At 36.3% G+C, this 21,080-nt stretch overlaps 1 protein-coding gene across 14 annotated transcripts in view; it reads right to left on the reverse strand.

Annotated features, from left to right (window-relative positions):
- Shab (Shaker cognate b) overlaps positions 1-21,080 on the reverse strand; it is a 469,591-nt gene that overhangs the window by 46,329 nt on the left and 402,182 nt on the right. For all 14 annotated transcript variants that reach the window (XM_067090474.1, XM_067090483.1, XM_067090478.1 and 11 more), the window contains 2 exons: positions 18,566-19,394; positions 2,052-2,314 (listed from right to left, as the gene is read on the reverse strand). In XM_067090474.1, coding sequence (XP_066946575.1) covers positions 2,052-2,314; positions 18,566-19,394 — 1,092 coding nt within the window. The remainder of the gene's footprint in view (positions 1-2,051; positions 2,315-18,565; positions 19,395-21,080) is intronic.

The following is a 21,080-nucleotide window of genomic DNA, read 5'->3' on the forward strand; positions in this document are numbered from 1 at the left end:
GTTAAATGAAGGTGAATGTTACTGCCCCAACTTCCTTTTAAACGAAGCAAGTATTTGTTGCATTAATATTTTTTTTTTTGGGGGGGGCACTTGTTCTCATTACGCTTTTATCAATGCATGTGTTTATCTTTGACTTGTTAAATGGAGTCTTTGTGATCTATCACGACGCTATTCCAAGGAGAAAACGCTACATGTCATGATATATTTTGAATATTTAACAGATCCTCAGCGGATCCCAAACTTTTTAAGGTATAACATACCCCGAAAAGTCAAATCTTTAAGTTCGTCAAGCAATCAGTAAGAGAGATGCTTTACTCTTGCTATCCACAACACGAGCGTCGAAGAACGGTTAACAACAACGAAAACTTCGAAACAACTTCACAACTGCATAAAGATGAAAACAACTGCAAAATGTTTTAAAAGATTTTTTTTTATGTTGCAAGCCTTTACAAATGGGTTTTACAGGCGGTTAAAATAACAGCAGATGTTTCCAACGCAGCTGTTCAAATTGGAAAGCCTTTGCATTTGCGCTAATGCAGATGATTAAAACGTATAGCTTCAATTTTAGTGTTAGTACGAAGCGATGCTGGAACTGAATATTATATTACTGGAAATTTAATATGCTAATTATATACAATGGGGGTGAGGGGAGTGTGTTGCTGTTTAGTCCATGATTTTCGCGTATTGGAAAATCTAAAAGATTTACCCAATAGAGCATTAATAACAGTCATAATAAAAAAAAAAAGTTGAATCTTACGATAGACTAGTAAATACCCAGTTATTTTATTTAAAAATAAATTTTGAATCTTACGATAACTAGTAAATACCAAGTTATTCTCTAAAAATACTTTGTTAGTAGTTTTCCATCACCGAGTCAGACTGAAAATGGGAATCGAACGGATTCCCGAAAGCTCTCTGTATAGACTTATTTTAAAAATATATTTGTACCCATACATAAATGTGGATCAGTTTCTCCATTTTAAGACACGCAATTGGGAGTATTTTTCTTCATTCCATGGCGTGCAAAACTGCACGTATCTAACGCACCCAAATAAATTCCTGAGCACAAAGAACAGACCCGTCAAACTGACCTCTCTAAATAAGGCAGGAAATGGCGCGCGCGGGAAACAAACAAGAATTGGAAAACTCGAAACAAAAGGTAAACAAATAACCAATACATATATATACAAATATAAATAGAAAGAGGAACAGACGTTGTACAATTGAGAAAATCAGACAAGAGCAATGATGATGAGACTTCAGGCGTAAGACAGACCACAGGAAAACGCTGTCATGCCGTCCAGGAAACATACAAAAAATAATAATAATAATAATAAAACATGAAAGTTCTATATACAGCTGGACGACTGTTCACTAATCTCGAAAACATGAGCATGACTGGGACTATTTACAAGAGGCAAGAGACTAAAACTACTATTATACAAAAAAAGAGAGAGATGATGAGAGTGGAAGAGGAGAGAGAAGAAGATATTGACGGCTATGGGGCATTTTTGGGGGTAGTGGGTAGAAGGTTCGAGGGCGGGTATATATAATAGGAATACAGTGGGTATTCGGGTTAGGGTAATCGTTAATTAGGTCAGTTTTAATTACAGTCAAAATGTGACACTGGAGAGAGAGAGAAAAAAGGAAACAGTTACGTTTAAAAATTCATTAATGGCAGGAAATTTTACTGACAGAGGTGGAGGAAGGATTGAAGGAATTTATTTGATACAAAACCTCTTAAGAGGAAAGAAGGTCCAAGAGTGGATTGGAGAGGATATTTAAAGGACGAATAAGGAGCCACAGAGATTATATCCTACTGGTAAGAGGACGAAGGGTTTTGAAGGATAAAGGATACAAGGATATAACACGATTAGGATACACAAGGAAAAGTAAACAATTTCGGTACCAGAAGAAGGAGGCGGGAGAGGAGGCGTAGAATAAGTTTGCGTTTGATAAAGATAATAAAGAATGGAGTAAGGCAGAGGAGGAGGAGGAGGAGGAGGAGGAGGAGGAGGAGGAGGAGGAGGAGGAGGAGGAGGAGGACTTACCGGAGTCTGATAATCAGGAGAACCGGGAGCGGTTCTCTCCTCCGCGGCCGGCAAGTCCAGGATGTTAGGCGCGGGCGCCGTGGCGATGACGCCGCCCTCGCCGCCCCCGACGCCCTGTTGGTGCTGCTGTTGCTGCTGCTGCGCCTCCTTCTGCAGGCGGGCCATGTGGTGCTCGTGGTTCTTGTAGCAGCCCGTGCCTGTCTGTCCGGCTCTCATGGACTCCCCAGCCACCGAATTGGCGTCGGCTTGAGACATGTTGTGCCCTACCACACCACCGGAGGGAGAGAGAGAGAGAAAACAGACAAAACATCAACATCTAAACAAGGACACAGGCCGGGGGATGCTGCTCTCTGGAGCTGGAGCTGGGCAGGGGGTGGGGAGGGTGGGGGTGGGGGTAAGGCTTTACTTTTTTTTTTTTTTTTTGAGGTTAGGGGACGAAAGGCTTCATATCATAAACATGATCTTCTTAAGACGCGCCCATCCGAACTCGCTCCGCTCCCGTTTCCTCTCACGTCGCCCCCAAAACAAAATTTTGGGGAAGGGGGAGGGAGAGAGGGCGGGGAGGGATGGATGGATGGGTGGGCCTATGGGGGAGTGGACTACACTGAGTAGCAGGAACTACGTTACTCCATCTTTGTAATCAATTTCTATGTCAAGCGATAAGGTTGCCGATGCAGAAGAAATGCCTCACAGTTTTGTCATTAAAACCATTTTCTTTTAATCTAAATTTTCATCAAAAACAACAAAGAAAGATTTAGGTACAGTGTAAACAATTACTGTTTTCCTTTGCTAAACCGAACGCCTAAAACTCAAAGTATATTAAAAACAAAATCATGTTATCTTCTCAAATGTGAAGTTCCGTTTAAAACTACAATACGAAGTTCTCAGGTAAACATGAGTTTTTCATGCCCAGATGTTAATTAAACCTAAAATGTAAATAAACAAAACAAATGATAAAAACCCATAAAATAAAAGAAAAAAAACCCATAAAATAAAAGAAAAACAGTCTTCTATTCCCAAAATAAACTCTTAAGACGACAAGATCAGAGACCGTAACTGATAAAAAAATCTTATCTATTGGCTGGATGAGCATTAAACACGTCCACGGGAACTGAAGATTACTGGACATATAAAAATTAAGAGTGAGACCAAGGCCAAGAGAATGAGAAGGTCTGCTCACTTCCCCCAAAATCCCCCATGTAGGCGGAGCTTTGTCTACCTCCTTACTGCGTCGGCAGGTGAACTGCCGTGGTGAGCAGGTACCTCTAAGATACGCCATCGCCTACGTAGTTACCCCGGGCGGGAGGCGACTCCACCCTTGATAAATAAAACTGTGACAATAAAATTATATTTCCTAAAAAGCTCTTGTTGCATTTATTAATTCCTTTAGGCGAAGGCTAATGAGACTTCCAGTAGCCCCAAAAGACCCTGATTTGAATCTATTTGGAAGTGATGATTGGGAAAGCTGCTTTTGAGAAACTGACAAAAGCAACGGTGCCGAATCCCTAAATAAACTTATGATCATATAACGTGAATTTTCAGTCAATAACAAACGGGTTGCTCAAAGATATAAAGGTGAAAGTTTGACAGTTGTTGAATTCGTTACGATGCAACATTATCAAATAACAGGGGACAGCAAGTGCATAAGAGGAATACTTTCTTACTTCAGTTATTACTGATTTAAAATGACGACCGGCATCTCTCGTCCTTCTGCAATTTATTAATTTAACCTTGAATTTAACAACCCCTACGTTTTCTAGTTAAACTGCTGAATACCATTTTTCTCTCCTAATCTTTTCTTTGAAAAATATTTCGTTTAAGCTTGGCTCATGATTGATATCCATCATTTTTCTGAATAATAAATGACCAACACCATTTTTCGCCTTACTCAAAAGATCTCATTCTACCATTCTGAACAGAATAAAATATCCTTTTGTTCAACATCTTTCACTGAACGTAAAACATCAACTTGACCTAAATAATTCGTAATCTAAAATCGGATGTGCGTCATATATATAAAACCAAGGAACAGTCACGCCACTGCTCCTTGAGCCAGTTCGTTAAACATTACCTCACTTCTGTACTACCTGTTGTTTACTCCAAAGGAACTGTCAACATACGCACTACAAATCCTGGGGAGTATTTTCTTTTTGCAGTGTCCTTTAAGGTGTCCACTAGAACCTACCACAACAAAATACTGCCAGAAAAAGCCTCAATAAACCACAAATTATCTAAGGCATGCAGGAGACGGGAAGCTGCTTGCAGTACTGACATCAAACGATAATTAGGGGGATGAACATCGTGTACACAGCCCTGGAAACATTGACAACAGAGCCTAGCTTTATTTCATCCGCTGCAAAACTGATAAAAAATACGTATGTGTCTGAATGTTCCTATTTTCATTAAGTATGAAAATGTAAGTTGCCATTCCTTTTGGAATTAGTCAACAATTTACAGTTTTGTTACCCTTGTTTTATGTGCAAACATATATTTTATGCATTTCAACTGTAAAAAATAAGGAATATGAACTGTAAATCAAACTCAAAATCTATACATTAGTCTTATTAAAACACAAATCTGATAAAACAGAAAACGAGATAGTTTTCCTTTTTTTATTATAATACAGAAAAAATTATAATTTTAATGTTATGAAAGCTGCCTTATCAGGGGACCAAATTCCTTTAGGGATTAGAGGGAAAGAGTTGGCATAACTTTCCCTTCTAACTTGAGTTACAAATACACAAAAAGAAACATCTTTTCTTTATATGATATGATAAATTATATAGCTGTTAATTATTCTTAGGAGTAACTTACTCCAAAAAAAAAAAACGAAAATACACATCCTACTAAGATATCCTCCACTACTACAGTATTATCCTGTTTAAAAAAATTTTCCAGGCATCAAAATTACAAAGCACATTGTCATAATAATGAGTCTGTGTTTACAACTAAGATGATGAATTCCTTAATTCCCGAAGTTACTATTTTTTTTATTTGGTTCGAAGGAATAAGTAGATGATCTTTATAAAACTCGTACATATGCCGACTTCACTCGCAAAATTGGAACAATGATATTAATCTCGATCCAACGACGTCCACAGTTGCTGCGGTATTAATAATTTAACTTCATAAACTAACACAGTAGAAACTGAAGGTGTCAATCTGAAATGAACGGACAATGCAGATGCATCATCAAAGTCCTCAGTAAAAAGAACTGTTGCTAAAAATGTTCCAATTAAATTTACTTTCTCCTTGCTCCACGAAGACTGTGCAGCGGCATCGTAGGTGACTAGCTTAAATTCAAAAGGCCTTTCCTTCACGGTTCGCCTGTCATGAAAACGTCCACTTTTTGAACTGCATCGACTGTGAAACGCTTTCATCAAATAATCTCATATATCGCTTTCCACCTACACTAAAACACAAAATCTTGAACTCAATAACATTAACAATTATTGTTCATCCGCTGACCTTGTGGCACGTAAATTCCGGTCTCATATCTTTTCACCACCAATACAGGGTTCTTTAGCTAAATTTGAGTTTTGTAAATAATGCCGAAACTCCAGAATTTTAGTGGAATATTGCATCTGTACACCAGTGCGGATGACTTGACCCAAGAATTTTGAACAATTGACGGCGTTTTCTTGAAATTCGTGATTAAACTTATTGATGTCAAAGAGACGGAAATCCTTGACGAATTGAGGTCAATGGAGTGGAACCACGACTGTCCAAACTGCTTGGTCTAGATAGGACGACCGCCAATTTGCCTTGCCTCTAATTTTATATTTTTGACGACGTAATATCAAGTTGCCTTCCTTTCATTGAGAGAATAATATCGATAAAAGCAGAGACCGATAAATGAGGTTTAAAAACTCTCGATATCTTTTTAATCAAGTTTCTCTCCTCGACAGTCACCGAGCAACGAGCCGCCAGCATCCTTGCTGGAAATAGATCAGCATTTTATCCTTTCTGTCATCCAGTGTCTGAAAAGATTTGGAAGTTGACAGCAAACACAATCAGTCCACAGTCACTCAACACGTGAAATTACTTTCCCTGAGTACATTAAAATTGCTTCAAAGGGTGAACGAATGTATAACATTAATCGAGAAGAGAGTTTCTCAAGTTGATGAGAAATGTTCATCTTTGCTTCCTCCAAAAGTGTTGTCGAGAAATATCCCCGAAATACGATTTCTTCACGAAATAATTGAAGAGGTTTCCTTTGTCACAGCAAACGTATGATGCAAAACAGATGAGATTCAGCATCACTCGGCATTTTGAATTAATCCTTCTTGTCATTAATACATATTCTGGAAATGCTTCTATTTTTGGCTCTACAAGAATGCCGCATTAATGCAAAAAAAAAAAAAAAAACTCATTTAGTAACACCTACAAATCAACAAAAATAACGAGGCTTTGCATAAACAACGCTGAAACTTACTTAAACCAAAAGTTCAGGCATAATTTCAAGCCAGGATTCAACAGAGAATATAAAAATCGCGTTGTTATATTTCGAACCGATAGGTTACTCGACGGTACCTTTTATTATTTTTAATTTGATTCTTAAAATGAGGACACAGGCGAAGGACAAAGGCGAAAGGGGAATTGAAATAGGGAGAACGTCTGGAAGAGCATCTGTTCATCGGATTTCGCTACACCTGTTGGAATACTCTAAATTTCGGTATTCATTTCCGTGGCAATAAACACTTTATCCATGCGGATACTAACATTAAGCTACAAATGGCGTTTAATATAAAATTCGCTCCACTATTTCCGAGGCAGAGCGAATTGGATATTACGAGACATTTGTAGCTTCATGTTTGTGAATATAAAAAATGTCACGGTGTTGATAAAAATTCGTGATATATATTATATATATATATATATATATATATATATATATATATATATATATATATATATATATATATATATATAATATATATATTACAAAATTAAATTACAAAAAAGTAATACACTAAAACTAAAATAATATTCATATTTGTGAGAAATATAAATTTTAACATGATCCCGATCACGCATGTGATATGTAAAAAAAAAAAAAAAAAAACACTCAATATTCTTTTAAGAGCTAAAAAATAATAACACATAATATTCTAAAATAAATAATACATTTAATATTCTATTACGTATCCAAAACATAAAAATTCCTTAAACATCTCGGAGGCTATTCTTAGGCATCCACAACACAACCAAAGCTTTTTTTTTTTTTTTTTTCGGGGGTAGGTCCCTTTCAAGCGGTCGCACTCCGGGCATCTGTCCAAGGACGACCTCGGCCGAGGTAGGACGACCTCGGTTTAAATGTAAAAATGTTGTTTTTTGAAGGCTGTTCAGCGTCTGAGAATTTAAGCTTGTTTTAAATAATGCGTTCAACATGCTTTTGTATTTTTGCATTGTATAAAAAAAAGGATTCTTATAGATGTCAAATATCATTCTGATAATCAAAATAATACTCAAATATATTTCTTACAATCAAAATAATATTAAGTCTTGAAAACAGGGGAAATATGATACAACTGAAATTCTAAATGATGTCATGAGTATATGGGAAATTAGTAAATATTAAAGTTAATAACAAACTAATAATTTTTTTATATGTAAATGAGGTCTCCTTCGACAGACACCCGCTTTAATTAGGAGAGGGTCTATAATCAAGACCATGCACACTAATGAAAGGCGATATGTAAAAACCACACATAGATCACTGGAAAAGACATTAAAAGGATGAAGGGAGTTAGGTAGATCTGTCACAAGAGGGGTGGGGAAAAAAGGAATATATAAGAAAAAACGGATCAGTTAGAAAATGGGGAGGTTTAAAAATACAAGAGGGCCTAGGAGCAACTCCCAAAAGCTGGAAGCATCCCCGGGCCATCAAATCATGCCAAACTACTATTTTTTTTCTTTTTTTTTTTACAACTAATATCAGTCAAGGATACAAAGAGCTAGCTACTAACTACAGTGTCATGAAAGCTGCATAATACAAAAAAAAAATGTTTAAAAAAATTTTTTTTTTGGGGGGGTATTTCAAAATCTGCGCGACTACACACAGTAGGATGGATGGAGTTGATGCTATTTGAGAAGAGATACCACTGAGATAATAATGAGAGATTGTAAGAAGAGCTTGTAGTAGGCAATTACAACTGGTTTATCTAAAAGGCTACACAGTTCCAAAAAAAAAACAGTTCTACTACGGGATAAGCAATTGTCCTTTGGTCGAAAAAAAAAAAATGATAAAAACAGTTCTAGTGATTGACATAACCTTCAAACTGGCGCTAATGATGATTCATCCTCAAAATAAGTAACTGCAAAGAAATTCTAGTTAATGAGCCACAGACAATTCCTATCGCATACTTAGCCAATACGTTCGAAAACGGAAATTACGTCATTGTTTAATGAATTGAAAGTTAGAAGTCATTTCCCAGCACTTCCGTTTTGGAGCACATTGGACTTTTTTTTTTTTTTTAAACACCGACTACGAGAAGAGAGACAGACTTAAAAACTACAAATGTCTGAGGTTTTAAAAAGAGAGGAATAACAACGACTGTATTATTAAAGGATTGCAACTCGCTCCCTACCTGTCCCAACATGAGGTCACACTGTGCACAATATCTACCGAGAACTAAAACCAATCAATCAACGAACCAAAGAAATGTGCATGCTCTCGTCCACTTGGTTTTAAAAAAGAACTCATTGGAAAATATATATATATATATACGTTAAGACTTGCATTACTGTTGGAAACCATCTGTTAGAATAACGAAGCAATGCCTGGTTGTACGAGTTAAATTTTCTGTTTTAATGTCTAATAATAAAACTCCAAGAGTCATGCGTGAGTTCCTCGGATAAACTTGCCCAAAATCAAGAATGAATTCTCCAAGCAGGTATTGCTTCATTTCAGAGAATAACGGCTTAAGGGTTTTCCGAAAAACTAAAGGGTACCGACAAATTTTTTGTACAAAGCTACGTAAAAGACTAAAATATAATTTTTGTCATCATTAAAATTCGTGAAGAACATGAAAGTAAAAAAAAAAAAGAAAAACTTTTCTCATCATTTCTTTCACCAAAAGTATGAGGTGTCATATTGCAGTCTGATTTGAATCCAAAATGGAAAATCGTGAAAAATTCAAGGAAAGGAGCGGGTGGTTCTTTCACAAAGCTACATAAAATTCTGCTGAGTTCCTTTTCATGTTCATGTTTTGGGGAAAATACCTGGGTATGTATAATATATAATACCTTCACCATCTACTGATAAACTGGACTATGCGTGCAGTGGGCACTAGCAGTATCTGGCACACACCTCTCTGTCAACTCAGATTGCTAAATACAGGGGAACATCAATTTCGTTCGCATTCTGGGGCCATATTTGGGCTAGTCTAGATACTCCCTAGAGGAGACAGGTGAACTGATGTGACCTAGAATTTAGCAACGTAAGTCATTAACCCAGGTGTGCCAGGTACGACAAAAAAAAAAAAAAACCCGACTGTACAAATCAAAATACCTGAATGGATGCACTAAGCTTTTTTTTCTTTCCTCTTTGTAACATTACACAGGGGGGAATTAGAAAGCTAGCATTCTATCTCGACTAAGTAAAAAAATATGTGACCACTGTACATGGTGATGTTGCTTTAATCTTGCTCTGTCTAGTAAATTACAGATACGCATCACTACTAAGTTCTAAATCTCTGACTAATTCTTTTTTTTTTTTTAATTTATATTCAAACACTTTCAAAATGAGACGGAGCCCAGAGACTACTCCTTCTCTCTATCTGGTCATGAAGATTTAAAAAAAAAAATAAAGCATAATACCGATGCTTGCATTCTCGTGTATATATATTTTTTAAAATGTCATCATCAACATTACCTTCTTATTCTTTATACAATACTTTCAGCAATATGCATTGTTTAGAATCTAAAGACAACTAATGAAATGCACCCAAGCCAATGCTAGTAGTAATAGTAGTGGCAGTAGAACAAGCTCTCTCTCGCAATGTAATTAATAATAGTAGTAATAATAGAAGTCTGTGCATCTAAGTTAAACAAATACAGGCCAGAACTGCCAAAACTGTTTTCATTCCTCTGCAAATACTGTCAACAAGTACAGTACAGTACAGTTCACCTAAAGAAACGGAAGAAGACTAAAGAGAGAGAGAGAGAAGGAGAGAGAGACTGAGATTTAAAGTAAAAAAAAAAAGAGAGAGAGAGAGAGAGAGAATTTAAGGAAATTAGAGACAACTGTACTCAAGGCGCTGCACTTTTTATGTATAATATGTTACTCATACTTGCACGACTGATTGGAACTATCACACTTATTCACCCTTGGTCTCAGCGCAACAGTGGACACCTCTGCAAAAACCGAAATAAATACAACCTCGTTGAGAGAGATATAAATATTTAGTTGTAAGGGGGCAGGGGTTATATGAATGTTAATGATATTGGGTGGGGGGAGTTTAATGAGAATGGAGTCAAATCCTGTTTTCTATTTGAAACTTCCGGGATGAGCTTTCATTCACTGATGTATGGCTGATGGGCGTCTTACATTTTCTTAAAAAGATATTATATTTCCTTACTGATTATTTTCTTAACTACTTCTCAAGAACATTTGCATAATGTCTGAATGCCTAATCATTAGTGTAGTAGCTGTGATCTTCATCACCGTCGGTAGCCTAAGATAACTGAATGGTGACGATGCATTGCAATATCTGATGGTGACAAAAACCTAAGAGCTAAATCAAAAAATGGACAAATAATAGAGAATGTTCTATCAAACTCACACTTTATTGAAGCTCCAAATCTAATAATAATAATAATGATAATAATAATAATAATAAATATTGTCCAATGGTGTACACAGCGTTGACGTCACAGTGCAAAAAAACTCTTATAGGCTAAAGTGAGAACTGCTTTGTTAATATACTTGACAAAATCAGCTTCATCCTGTTGAAGAGTCTTTGATCAAAGATCCCCTTTGTACAGATTCAACAGTGACTTCAATGCTTTAGTAATGACTTCCTTTCTTTTTTATTCAAATGTTCAGATGATTTTCCTTGTTTCTGCCCCCAAAACAATATATAGTCCTTAATTTCATATGGTTTTTTCTTTCCAAGTCCCAAAACATTCAACCTGAAATTCCATAGTTTTGTTTGTTTGAATTTTTGTTCTGTCCCAAAACATTGATACCGAACTCCATATAGTTACTCAAGGTACTCAAATTATGGTTATGTTATTCATATTATAGTTATGTTAACTCAAAACCTCCTTAAGTCCATGCCTAACAAATTACACCATTTAAAAAAAAAAAATTAATTCACGTGATATGTCAATGAGATCATTCTCGTCTCTCCACCTACTATTTGGCGCTATGTCCCCCTCTAAAGAAAAATAAAAGGCAATTATTGTACAACATTCTATAAACCATGAGTCATCCCGTTTTCACAACACAGACAACCTCATCTTTATAGATAACCATCGTCAGGAGAATGAGAGAGAGAGAGAGAGAGAGAGAGAGAGAGAGAGAGAGAGAGAGAGAGAGAGAGAGAGAGAGAGAGAGAGTCAATCGGAAATGTGCGTTTATAACTAAAACGAAAAGGCGAGATTTTGTATGTGTATATACATATATACATATCTATCTATATATCTCTCATATATATATATATATATATATATATATATATATATATATATATATATATATATATATATATATATATATATATATATATATATATATATATATATATATATATATATAAGGTTGGCAAAAGTTTTCTCTCATTTTCATGAACTTTTCTTCTTGAAGATGATATGCAACGAAGGGCTTTGACATTTCACAGTAATTACTGTTACTAACATAGATTTGCCCTTTACAAAACGAATGGACAGAATACCATTGTTTCGCATCACAAACTAACAAAGTACGCTTAAAAAAGTAAGATAAATTTAAAGTCTGGGACATAACAAACAAGGTGAAATGTCGCCCTTTGATATGTGAACAATGAAATTCACCATTAAAAGCTATGGTGACTATTTCAATGAAATCCACCATTAAAAGCTATGGTGACTAATTTGTACTCGGTAGCGTTTAGTTTGGAGAAATCTCCAAATGCATTCCCCAATTTATTCAACCGGATTATGAAAAATGAAAATTACTTTTCCAAACGTTTCGGAGCCTGAGCTTTGCAAATGCTATTTACTGTAAAGTATTCTTGCAAATAAGGAAGAAAGTACTTGCAAGTACTATTTGCGTATTAGCTTTCCATAAACGGAATTATCACGAAAATCTGGTTCTTTCTATAAATATACATTAAGAGAAAAGCTGGCTCTTTGTATAAATATACATCGAGCTTTCCATACGCAATTCTCCAAAAATGCGTATAGTCGTAGGTCAAAACTATCTGATCAAAATAAAAAGAATATTCTCTTAACAAGACATTTTTTCATCACCGCTTCCAACACCGAGGGAAACATGACATTTTTTAAGGACATGCAATGGTTATAATTTCATCACTGTCTTCTTCATCGCTCTGAGGAAGGAAGGAAGGAAGGAAGGAAGGAAGGAATACAGTTTAGGGATTTATGAGGTTATTCAGCGCTGAAACGGCAACTGCCAGTAGAGTTTGAAAGGTGTAACAAGAGGAAAACCTCGCAGTTGCACTATGGATCAATTGTTAGGAGAAGGTGGATAGCAAGATGGAAGAAAGAGATTATGAATGGAGGCACAGTCAAAGGAATGAAAGGGGTTGCAGCTGATGGCCTAAGGGACGTTGCAAAGAACCTTAGGTAATGTCTACAGCGCACCGCGTGAGGTGTTCATCGCATTGAACACCTTGGGAGGCAAAGGGTCCCCCTGTGAAAATCCGCTGATGTTTCTTCCTTATTTAATTTCTACAAATCACCGAACTCCTTCTGTGCTACACATCCACCAGTGAACTAAGTTTCATGTCAAAATGGAAAATCAAGTAGATTTTGCCTCATTGTATAACAGAGAAGCGATATCATTACATTACCTAACCGATAACACAGCACATATGCAGGGGAGAGAGAGAGAGAGAGAGAGAGAGAGAGAGAGAGAGAGAGAGAGAGAGAGAGAGAGAGAGAGAGAGAGAGAGAAACTATGCAAGCAAAATTTTACAACTTAAGTGTGAACAAAAAATTTTATTTATTTTTTTTTGCGAAGCAGAGTACGGATGATGAAACTTTCAGGATATCGAAATTCCTATAAAAGATTTCACCAAAACGACCACGATATTTTTTTTTTATATCATCCCTGTAAATAAATTCAATATGCTTCCTAGTGAGTGTGATCAAGCGCAAACTCTAAATGCTTCATATTTGGCGCATACAAATCTAAACGGTAATACTGACCAACTCAAAATTTCTTACCCACATCCATTTTTTATGGAAATCTCTATATCATTTACATAGTGGGTATTTTCGTAGACTGTTAAGTTGAACATTTCCAGAATAAGTATATTTTTGCCACTTTTCCTGGAAACAATAACTTGCAAATTAGGTCAAAACAGATGATCGCCCATTGATCACGATAAGACCAACCGCGAATATTTTCAAGTCACGAATATTTTCTAATGAATATTTCACGCCCAACCAAAGAAAAACTGACGCGAGAAAGAGCTTATGTAATTCAAGTCTTGAAACTGGAGACAAAGGTGAAGGTTGTCTTTTCTTCAGTTCATCAGACAAGACAAACATAAGACCTTTGAGGTGGGCTGATGAAGTGCGCATTAAGGTGGCAAAATAAATTGGCTGAGACGAATTGCACGTACTTGAGATTTTACATTAGTTTTTGCAGGTGTGAAATGAATTCTGGTCCTTCTCATGAAGCAAATCTGGAATATAATGCAGAAGAATGATTTTTGACATTTTTAATTCCTGCTGTGTATATATGTATACGTATATATATATATATATATATAATGTACATATATATATATATACATTTATATATTTATTATATATTGTACGTATATACATATATATACATATGTATTTGTATAGAGATATGTATATGTTATACAATATACATATGTATATACATATATGCATAAATACATATATAATATACACATATATATATACATAATGTATGTATATATACATACACATACATATATTAATAGTGAGAAAGTGAGAGAGAAAACAACTATGTCAGTCATGAAAGTAAATCCACGCACAACCGATCGACAATCGTTGAGAGAGAGAGAGAGAGAGAGAGAGAGAGAGAGAGAGAGAGAGAGAGATCAAGTCCTGAGCACGAAGTCCTTACATTCTACTGAGCCACGAAACGCAAACCAAACCCCCGGAAATAAATTAAGTAAATAAATAAATAAATAAATTAACTATCATAAGTGTTCAAAAGTAATCTTCAACTGTACTTGACACTTTTTCTTTAAAGTACTAAATATCCACTATTGTTATTCTTATAATTCTTGGGGAGAATCTGAAAGACGACACAGGCGTATGTTTTGCGTGATTTGAAATGTGACGACCTTAATAATAATAATAATAATAATAATAATAATAATAATAATAATAATAATAATAATAATAATATAGTTGATTGTGATATTTTGGAAGTGCAAATAATGAAGGAAATTAAACAGTGAGAGGCCATGTTTGACTGTGATCACAAGAATCACTTTTTAAATGTGATACAAAAGGCAAATAAAATCTGAAAAATAATTCAAGAAAAATGATTCCGTGTCAGAAGACGTTCTTCAATTACAATGTCCAAAAAAATGTTTCTGTCCAAAAAAGGTTCTTTCATTAAATATTTTATTTGTGGTAATAAGTCATGATAACCTACTAAATATCTTCCACTAACTTTCACAGGAAACTATCGCGGGGGAGTCCAAAATTTTGTTTTATTTTTGTATTTTTGTAATTTTGCTACAGAAATATACATCTTGCACATTTCTGTATACTGAGTATTGTATCAATTATAATCTGACGTCTTCAAGATGTTAATTTCATCGCCCGTATTTTCTTTCAAGATTCGTAACCTACCAAAATAATAATAATAATAATAATAATAATAATAATAATAATAATAATAATAATAATAATAATAATAATAATAATAATAAAATGAGGCTGACTAAGTATTATGCTCTTTGTGACAACACCTTTATACCCTTGAGCCGACATTATTTTTTTTAATGAAAAGAAAAAAAAAAAAAACAGTAGTAGGTCTAAACTACATACACAAAATATCAGCGGTAGAGAGTCGCTCTGTTGTGCAGTTCTTAACCATAATCATAATCATTAGTAATAGTGGTGATAATTACTGTGGTTAAATCATAATAATAATAATAATAATTAGTAGTAATTATAATAACGTGTTAAATAAAACATGCTTAAAAAAAAGAGACCGGAGTTGTTATATATATATATAAAGTAGAGTTGGGCTCCAGACATAGCTAAATGTTAGTGATAACATAAAAAAGTGGCTAAATTATCTTTAATTATCTTCCAATCCTCTAAAATGTGTCACTTTTGAAGCACACTCTCACCACGCTCTCCTCTCCTCAATTATAAATATAATATATATATATATATTTTTTTTTGGTAATCTTTTCTGAAAAGTGATCTGTTGAAAAATCAAAAAATATATTCTCCAAAACAAACGAAAAATAAAAGGCGGCACCTTCCGGTGCAGTCAAATACATGTCAATCAACACAAAATTATTTATCACAAAGTTTTTTCTTCATGAGGACTAATTCAAAATATTTATACTTTTTTTTTTTTTTGAATCTCTATGCTATACGTTGGGTCCCTTACAGTGACCTAATCATAATCATAATGATAATAGTAATAATAATAACCATAATTAGATCGTGTCGAACATATCTAGTTATACACAATATCAATGCACGGCTACGTCATGAAAGAATACTATACAGGTTTGTGGTGTAAAAGATTTATTATTATATATATATATCTCGATGGATACGGAAGGAGTATTTAGGTAAGAGGTAGAATACAATATAGGGGGATTATGGAACACCATCCAAGATAAGGTCTTTAATAAGACACGAGGGAAATAATCAAGATTTCTTCGTTTCTATGGAGGAGGAGGAGGAGGAGGAGGAGGAGGAGGAGGAGGAGGAGGAGGAGGAGGAGGAGGAGGAGGAGGAGGAGGAGGAGGAGGAGGAGGGTCCTAACTGAACACTTCTTTAGTTGTAGTGTATTTCTGTATCTGTATTTCTGAGTTTGTGCTTTGAGAGAGAGAGAGAGAGAGAGAGAGAGAGAGAGAGAGAGAGAGAGAGAGAGAGAGAGGAATTAAATCACTGGCATGTATAGTTCAAGTGTCATGGAATGTTTTCGTCACTTCTTGAGCGGAATTGCTTTGGGTAACCTACATAACAGATTAAGGGCAAAAAAAAAAGGGGGGGGGGCTTAATCAATCCCATTTCCGATAATTATTGTCTTGTCAAACTATTTCTCTAAATCCTTTTCTGCATTTGGGTGACCTTTGTTTTAAGAAATCAGATTATCTTAAGGCAACAAAATCACTAGATACAAAATGCAATAGAAATTTTTAAGATGACACCAAAAGGCATTATGGATCATTTATTTTCAAATGAGCAATTTGGTCGTTCAAATTCCGTCAACTCAGCTCAAGAATGAAGAGTCTTCTGATGTTTTGGCGCGTATGTTAACAGGTTGTCAATACCAATCTAGAAATAAAAAAAAATCAATGTGGGTACTTGTATAGTACCTGTATACCTTCTAGGAATGCAAGGGTACATTTCTGAAAGAAAAACAAAATGAGACTCAGCAGCTAAACACATACACGTCGATCCACAAAGTAGTTGCAGTAAACTTACCTCGCCACATGTAAAAAGAATAAAAGCAAGTCAAACATTCTTCTCAAGAGGAGAAACACTTTAACCCAAGAGGGGTCAATAATAATGATACACGGAATTCCGCGTCATACACACAAACATTATTCGAGTTATTCCCAGGATCTAACTCGGGACTGGAGGGAAGAGTAACAATAAATAATGCACCTGAATTTCGCTGCAAGGTCAACGCGTATCGATCACGTCTTCTTCCTCCGCCGTACCTGTACCGTCGCGTACTGCCGAGTCAAGATTTCAAGACGGGGGGAAAAAAATAAAGATAAAAGAAGTCTTGCAGAAATAGAAAAAATGCGTAAATCTTCACCGTCAGGAACTGTTGGGAAATCCCTGGAGCAACGACATCAGATTATAACGGTGGCGTCTGCTAAATATCACACTTGGTAAGTAATGGCATATTTATTAAATAGCAAAAGCTCTACATAAAGCTACCAATAGCGCATGAAGACTTGCTACCTGTTCTGAACCATCTTGTGAGGCTCGGTGACCTCAAATTTCTGGATCGAATGTGGTGAACGTGGGAAGGCAGAGGACATACCCTGTGAGTATCTTGTGAATGAATCTCTTATGTAGTGAAAATGTATTCTGATACAGGTCTCAAATGAATGCATGTTTGTCCAGTGATTTTTTTAGTTAGGAAGAAAGTCAAAGGGAAAAGTTTCAGGTTTGTCTTAGAAAAAATGGGAAAAAGAGGCTTGAATTGTTTCTTTGTGACGTGTACGTTTCATTTTTATAAAAGACAGGGAGGGGAGAAAAGCAATGTTGTGTGTATAAAAGGTGAATAAATTTAGAAAAGAAAAATAAGAAAATTGAACGAGAACAAAATAGCTATAATTAGGGTAGAGCGAGAAATACCTATCAAGAGAGAGAGAGAGAGAGAGAGAGAGAGAGAGAGAGAGAGAGAGAGAGAGAGAGAGAGAGAGAGAGAGAGAGAGAGAACCTACAAATACTGTAATCTAAGGCGGAAGTGGCAATACTTTCTCGTAAAAGGATGGTATAAAATCTGTTAGAAAGTGTGACAGAGGCCAGCGGTATTTTTTATTCTCCCCCAGGATGATCTGATGTGAAATAACGCTATTATTTTTTTGTATTACTGTACCTGACAATAATGACACGCACATCAGATTAAACTGGGAAGAATCAGGACCCTGGAAGTTTCTTGTTTTTATGTGAAAAAAGTTACTATTCTGGGAAAGATACTCAGTACTGGATAATGCACAAGTGTGACTGAGTGAGTTAAAACCACTTGATCGAAACTGTCTTTCGGAGAGGAATAAAATGAAGAGTGGAACTCTATACTGGGTTCTGTTATGAACTGGCAGGAACGAGGAGGGTATATTCGAAGATGTATGAAGGAGATTTATGAGTAATAAAAAAGGAGAGACAATGATAAAAGAGTCATCGATACATCATGATCCTCGTCTAATTCCTCTAAGTCTAGGGAGAGTGTTGGGGGGAGGCGTGGTGAGAGGGCCCAAGTGATGACTCGGCGGGGGCTCCCCCCTGCGCCACCTGCGAGTAGCGGTGCGTGCCCCCCGTGGGTGAGTGCGAGCGCCCCATGGAGGGCCTCCGCAGGGAGCCCCCGCCGCCCCTGGACCACAGCAGCGAGCGGGCAACGCTACCTGTGTCCACGATGACATCAATGAGATCCATGGACTTGGCGAAGGCGTCCCGCAGATTGACGTGGTGGAAGGAGACGATGGAGCCCTCCCGCTTGGCGCGCTCCAGGGCCTCGCGCCTCTTGAGCGCCTTCTCGCGCCGCATCTGGTTCTTGTAGAACTCGGCGAAGTTGTTGACGATGATGGGGATGGGCAGCGCAATGACCAACACGCCACAGATACAGCACACCGACCCGATCACCTTGCCCAGGGGCGTGATCGGGTACATGTCCCCATACCCCACTGTCGTCATAGTGATACCCGCCCACCAAAAGGTCTCAGGGATACTTTTGTACACAGGATTTTCATCTTTTTCCGCAAAATAGCAGAGACTCGAAAATATTAACACGCCCATGGCTAAAAACAACATCAACAAGCCTAATTCCTTATAAGAATTTTTCAAAGTGAAACCCAAACTCTGCAGCCCCGTCGAGTGTCGGGCCAGCTTAAGGATTCTCAAAATTCTCATGATTCTGAAGATCTGAACGATTCTTCTCACGTCCTGGAATTGGTCTGTGTGTTTGTTCGACTCGATAAGGAACAAGGATACGAAGTAGGGTAAAATGGCGAGCAAGTCGATAACGTTCATTGCGCCTTTAAAGAACTTCCACTTGTTGGGACTTGCGGCAAACCGGAGGAGGTATTCGAGAGTGAACCACGTGATACACACGGCCTCCACCATGGCAAGTTTCTCATTATCGCCCTGTTCAGGACCCTGAAAGCTGGGCACCGTGTTGAGCACGAGAGCCAACGTGGACATCACGATGAAGATCACAGAGATCACGGCCAGTACCTGTGAAAACACCAAAGAACCCATTCCGTCACACCTAACCACTGTGAGTGCTCCCTGGTGGTGGTGTGAGCGTGTGACAGCCACCCCACACACCTCACCCACACACACACACACGTACGTACGTACATACAAAACAACCTCCGTGTGGGTTGCACGTCCCTTCTGTTCTCACTCGTGCAATGCATGTTCGTCTTTCTCCGAGTGGGACGGATGACGTCACTGCGTTCCCTAGGCCCCGAGAGGCTAGCAGTTTCTAGCGACCATCGCTATTCAAAGTCTAAAAAAAGTCTCTGCACATCATCATTCGCCTTCTTAGCAGCTATCTAAGGGGGGATGTGATGCTCTAGCGAAGCTAAGTATTCATTCGCTCTAAGAGGCCAGGTGAGTACATCTGTATCGGAAGACGACCAGGTACATAATAATTCAAAAGCCTTAATTAACTTCAGTCGATTTAGTATTACAAAGTTCAGGTTCTTTCTTATGGAATAATTACCTCCCCCAAAAATTGGAACGTCACGAGTATTTGAATAAAATTTTTTTTCAAAGTTTGTCGAAAATAATAGCGAATACATTTCCCACGCTGACATTTTCGTTGATTACAATTTTACTCATTTAAAATATCACAAGTTAGTGAAAACTGAACCATCTTCCGACAACACGTGAATGTATGAAAGAATTCAATTCGTGAATTTACTATGGTTTAATACGCACTTACAAAAACTTCTGTCAAAAACTACAATGAAATGTCAGGAAATGGAAAAATCTATAGAAAATAAAGAAAATTTTAATATAACAGTATCGCAAAACCAGTTAACAAGAATGCTGTCAAATGTCATAAGCCTCAAGATCAAACAATAAATACAAACATCTTGAGGTGAGGTTACAATTCATAAAAAAAACATCAATATCAAAACTTTTAATGAAGTTAGGGTGAAAATTATCACAAGAGGCAAGATAATTACAGTTCAGTTATTGATTAGAAGTACTCAAATTACCGTCCGCAAAGGAAACGTTTATTATGCTGAAGGCATGAGTGAAGAAGACTAACAATTTATAGTAAATTTTGTCTAAGGAAAGTACTACAAAAACTAAGAATTTCTCGTCAACATTACCTGAAAGCCAAACCTTTGAAAATATAAATACAACCTTCAACTATTTTCAAAATACTATTAATCAAAAATGTCAGCACCGTGGAATGCATTCGAAGACATCAGCTCGCAAAAAAAAAAAAAAAAACCAAGAGCATTGTACTCTTAAAATGACACAAAATAATAAAAAATAAAGTTAAAACCATTACGTTACAGAACTGTGTTATTAGAACCTGGTCGTCTGCAGAGTACTGAATGTACATAAAGCAAACTATTTTGAAAGTGCTTTAAAATTAAAATAATGCACAAAAAAATACGCACATTCTCTAGCTCTATGAAACTAGGCATAGCAAACGCATCAAGACCAAAGTCACTTACACACTATTATCCGTACGTACATACGCACTATATGTATAGATATCTGTCAATGTGTGTACATATATATAGATATATGTATGTATATATAAATATATATATGTATATTTATAATATATATATATAAGTATATATATATGAACAGACCAGATATATAAGTATACACACACGGACATCCACACATATACTTACAGTATATATATATATATATATATATATATAT

This window comes from Macrobrachium rosenbergii, chromosome 47 (genome assembly GCF_040412425.1).
Source record: "Macrobrachium rosenbergii isolate ZJJX-2024 chromosome 47, ASM4041242v1, whole genome shotgun sequence".
In the NCBI taxonomy this organism is placed as follows: Eukaryota; Metazoa; Arthropoda; class Malacostraca; order Decapoda; family Palaemonidae; genus Macrobrachium; species Macrobrachium rosenbergii.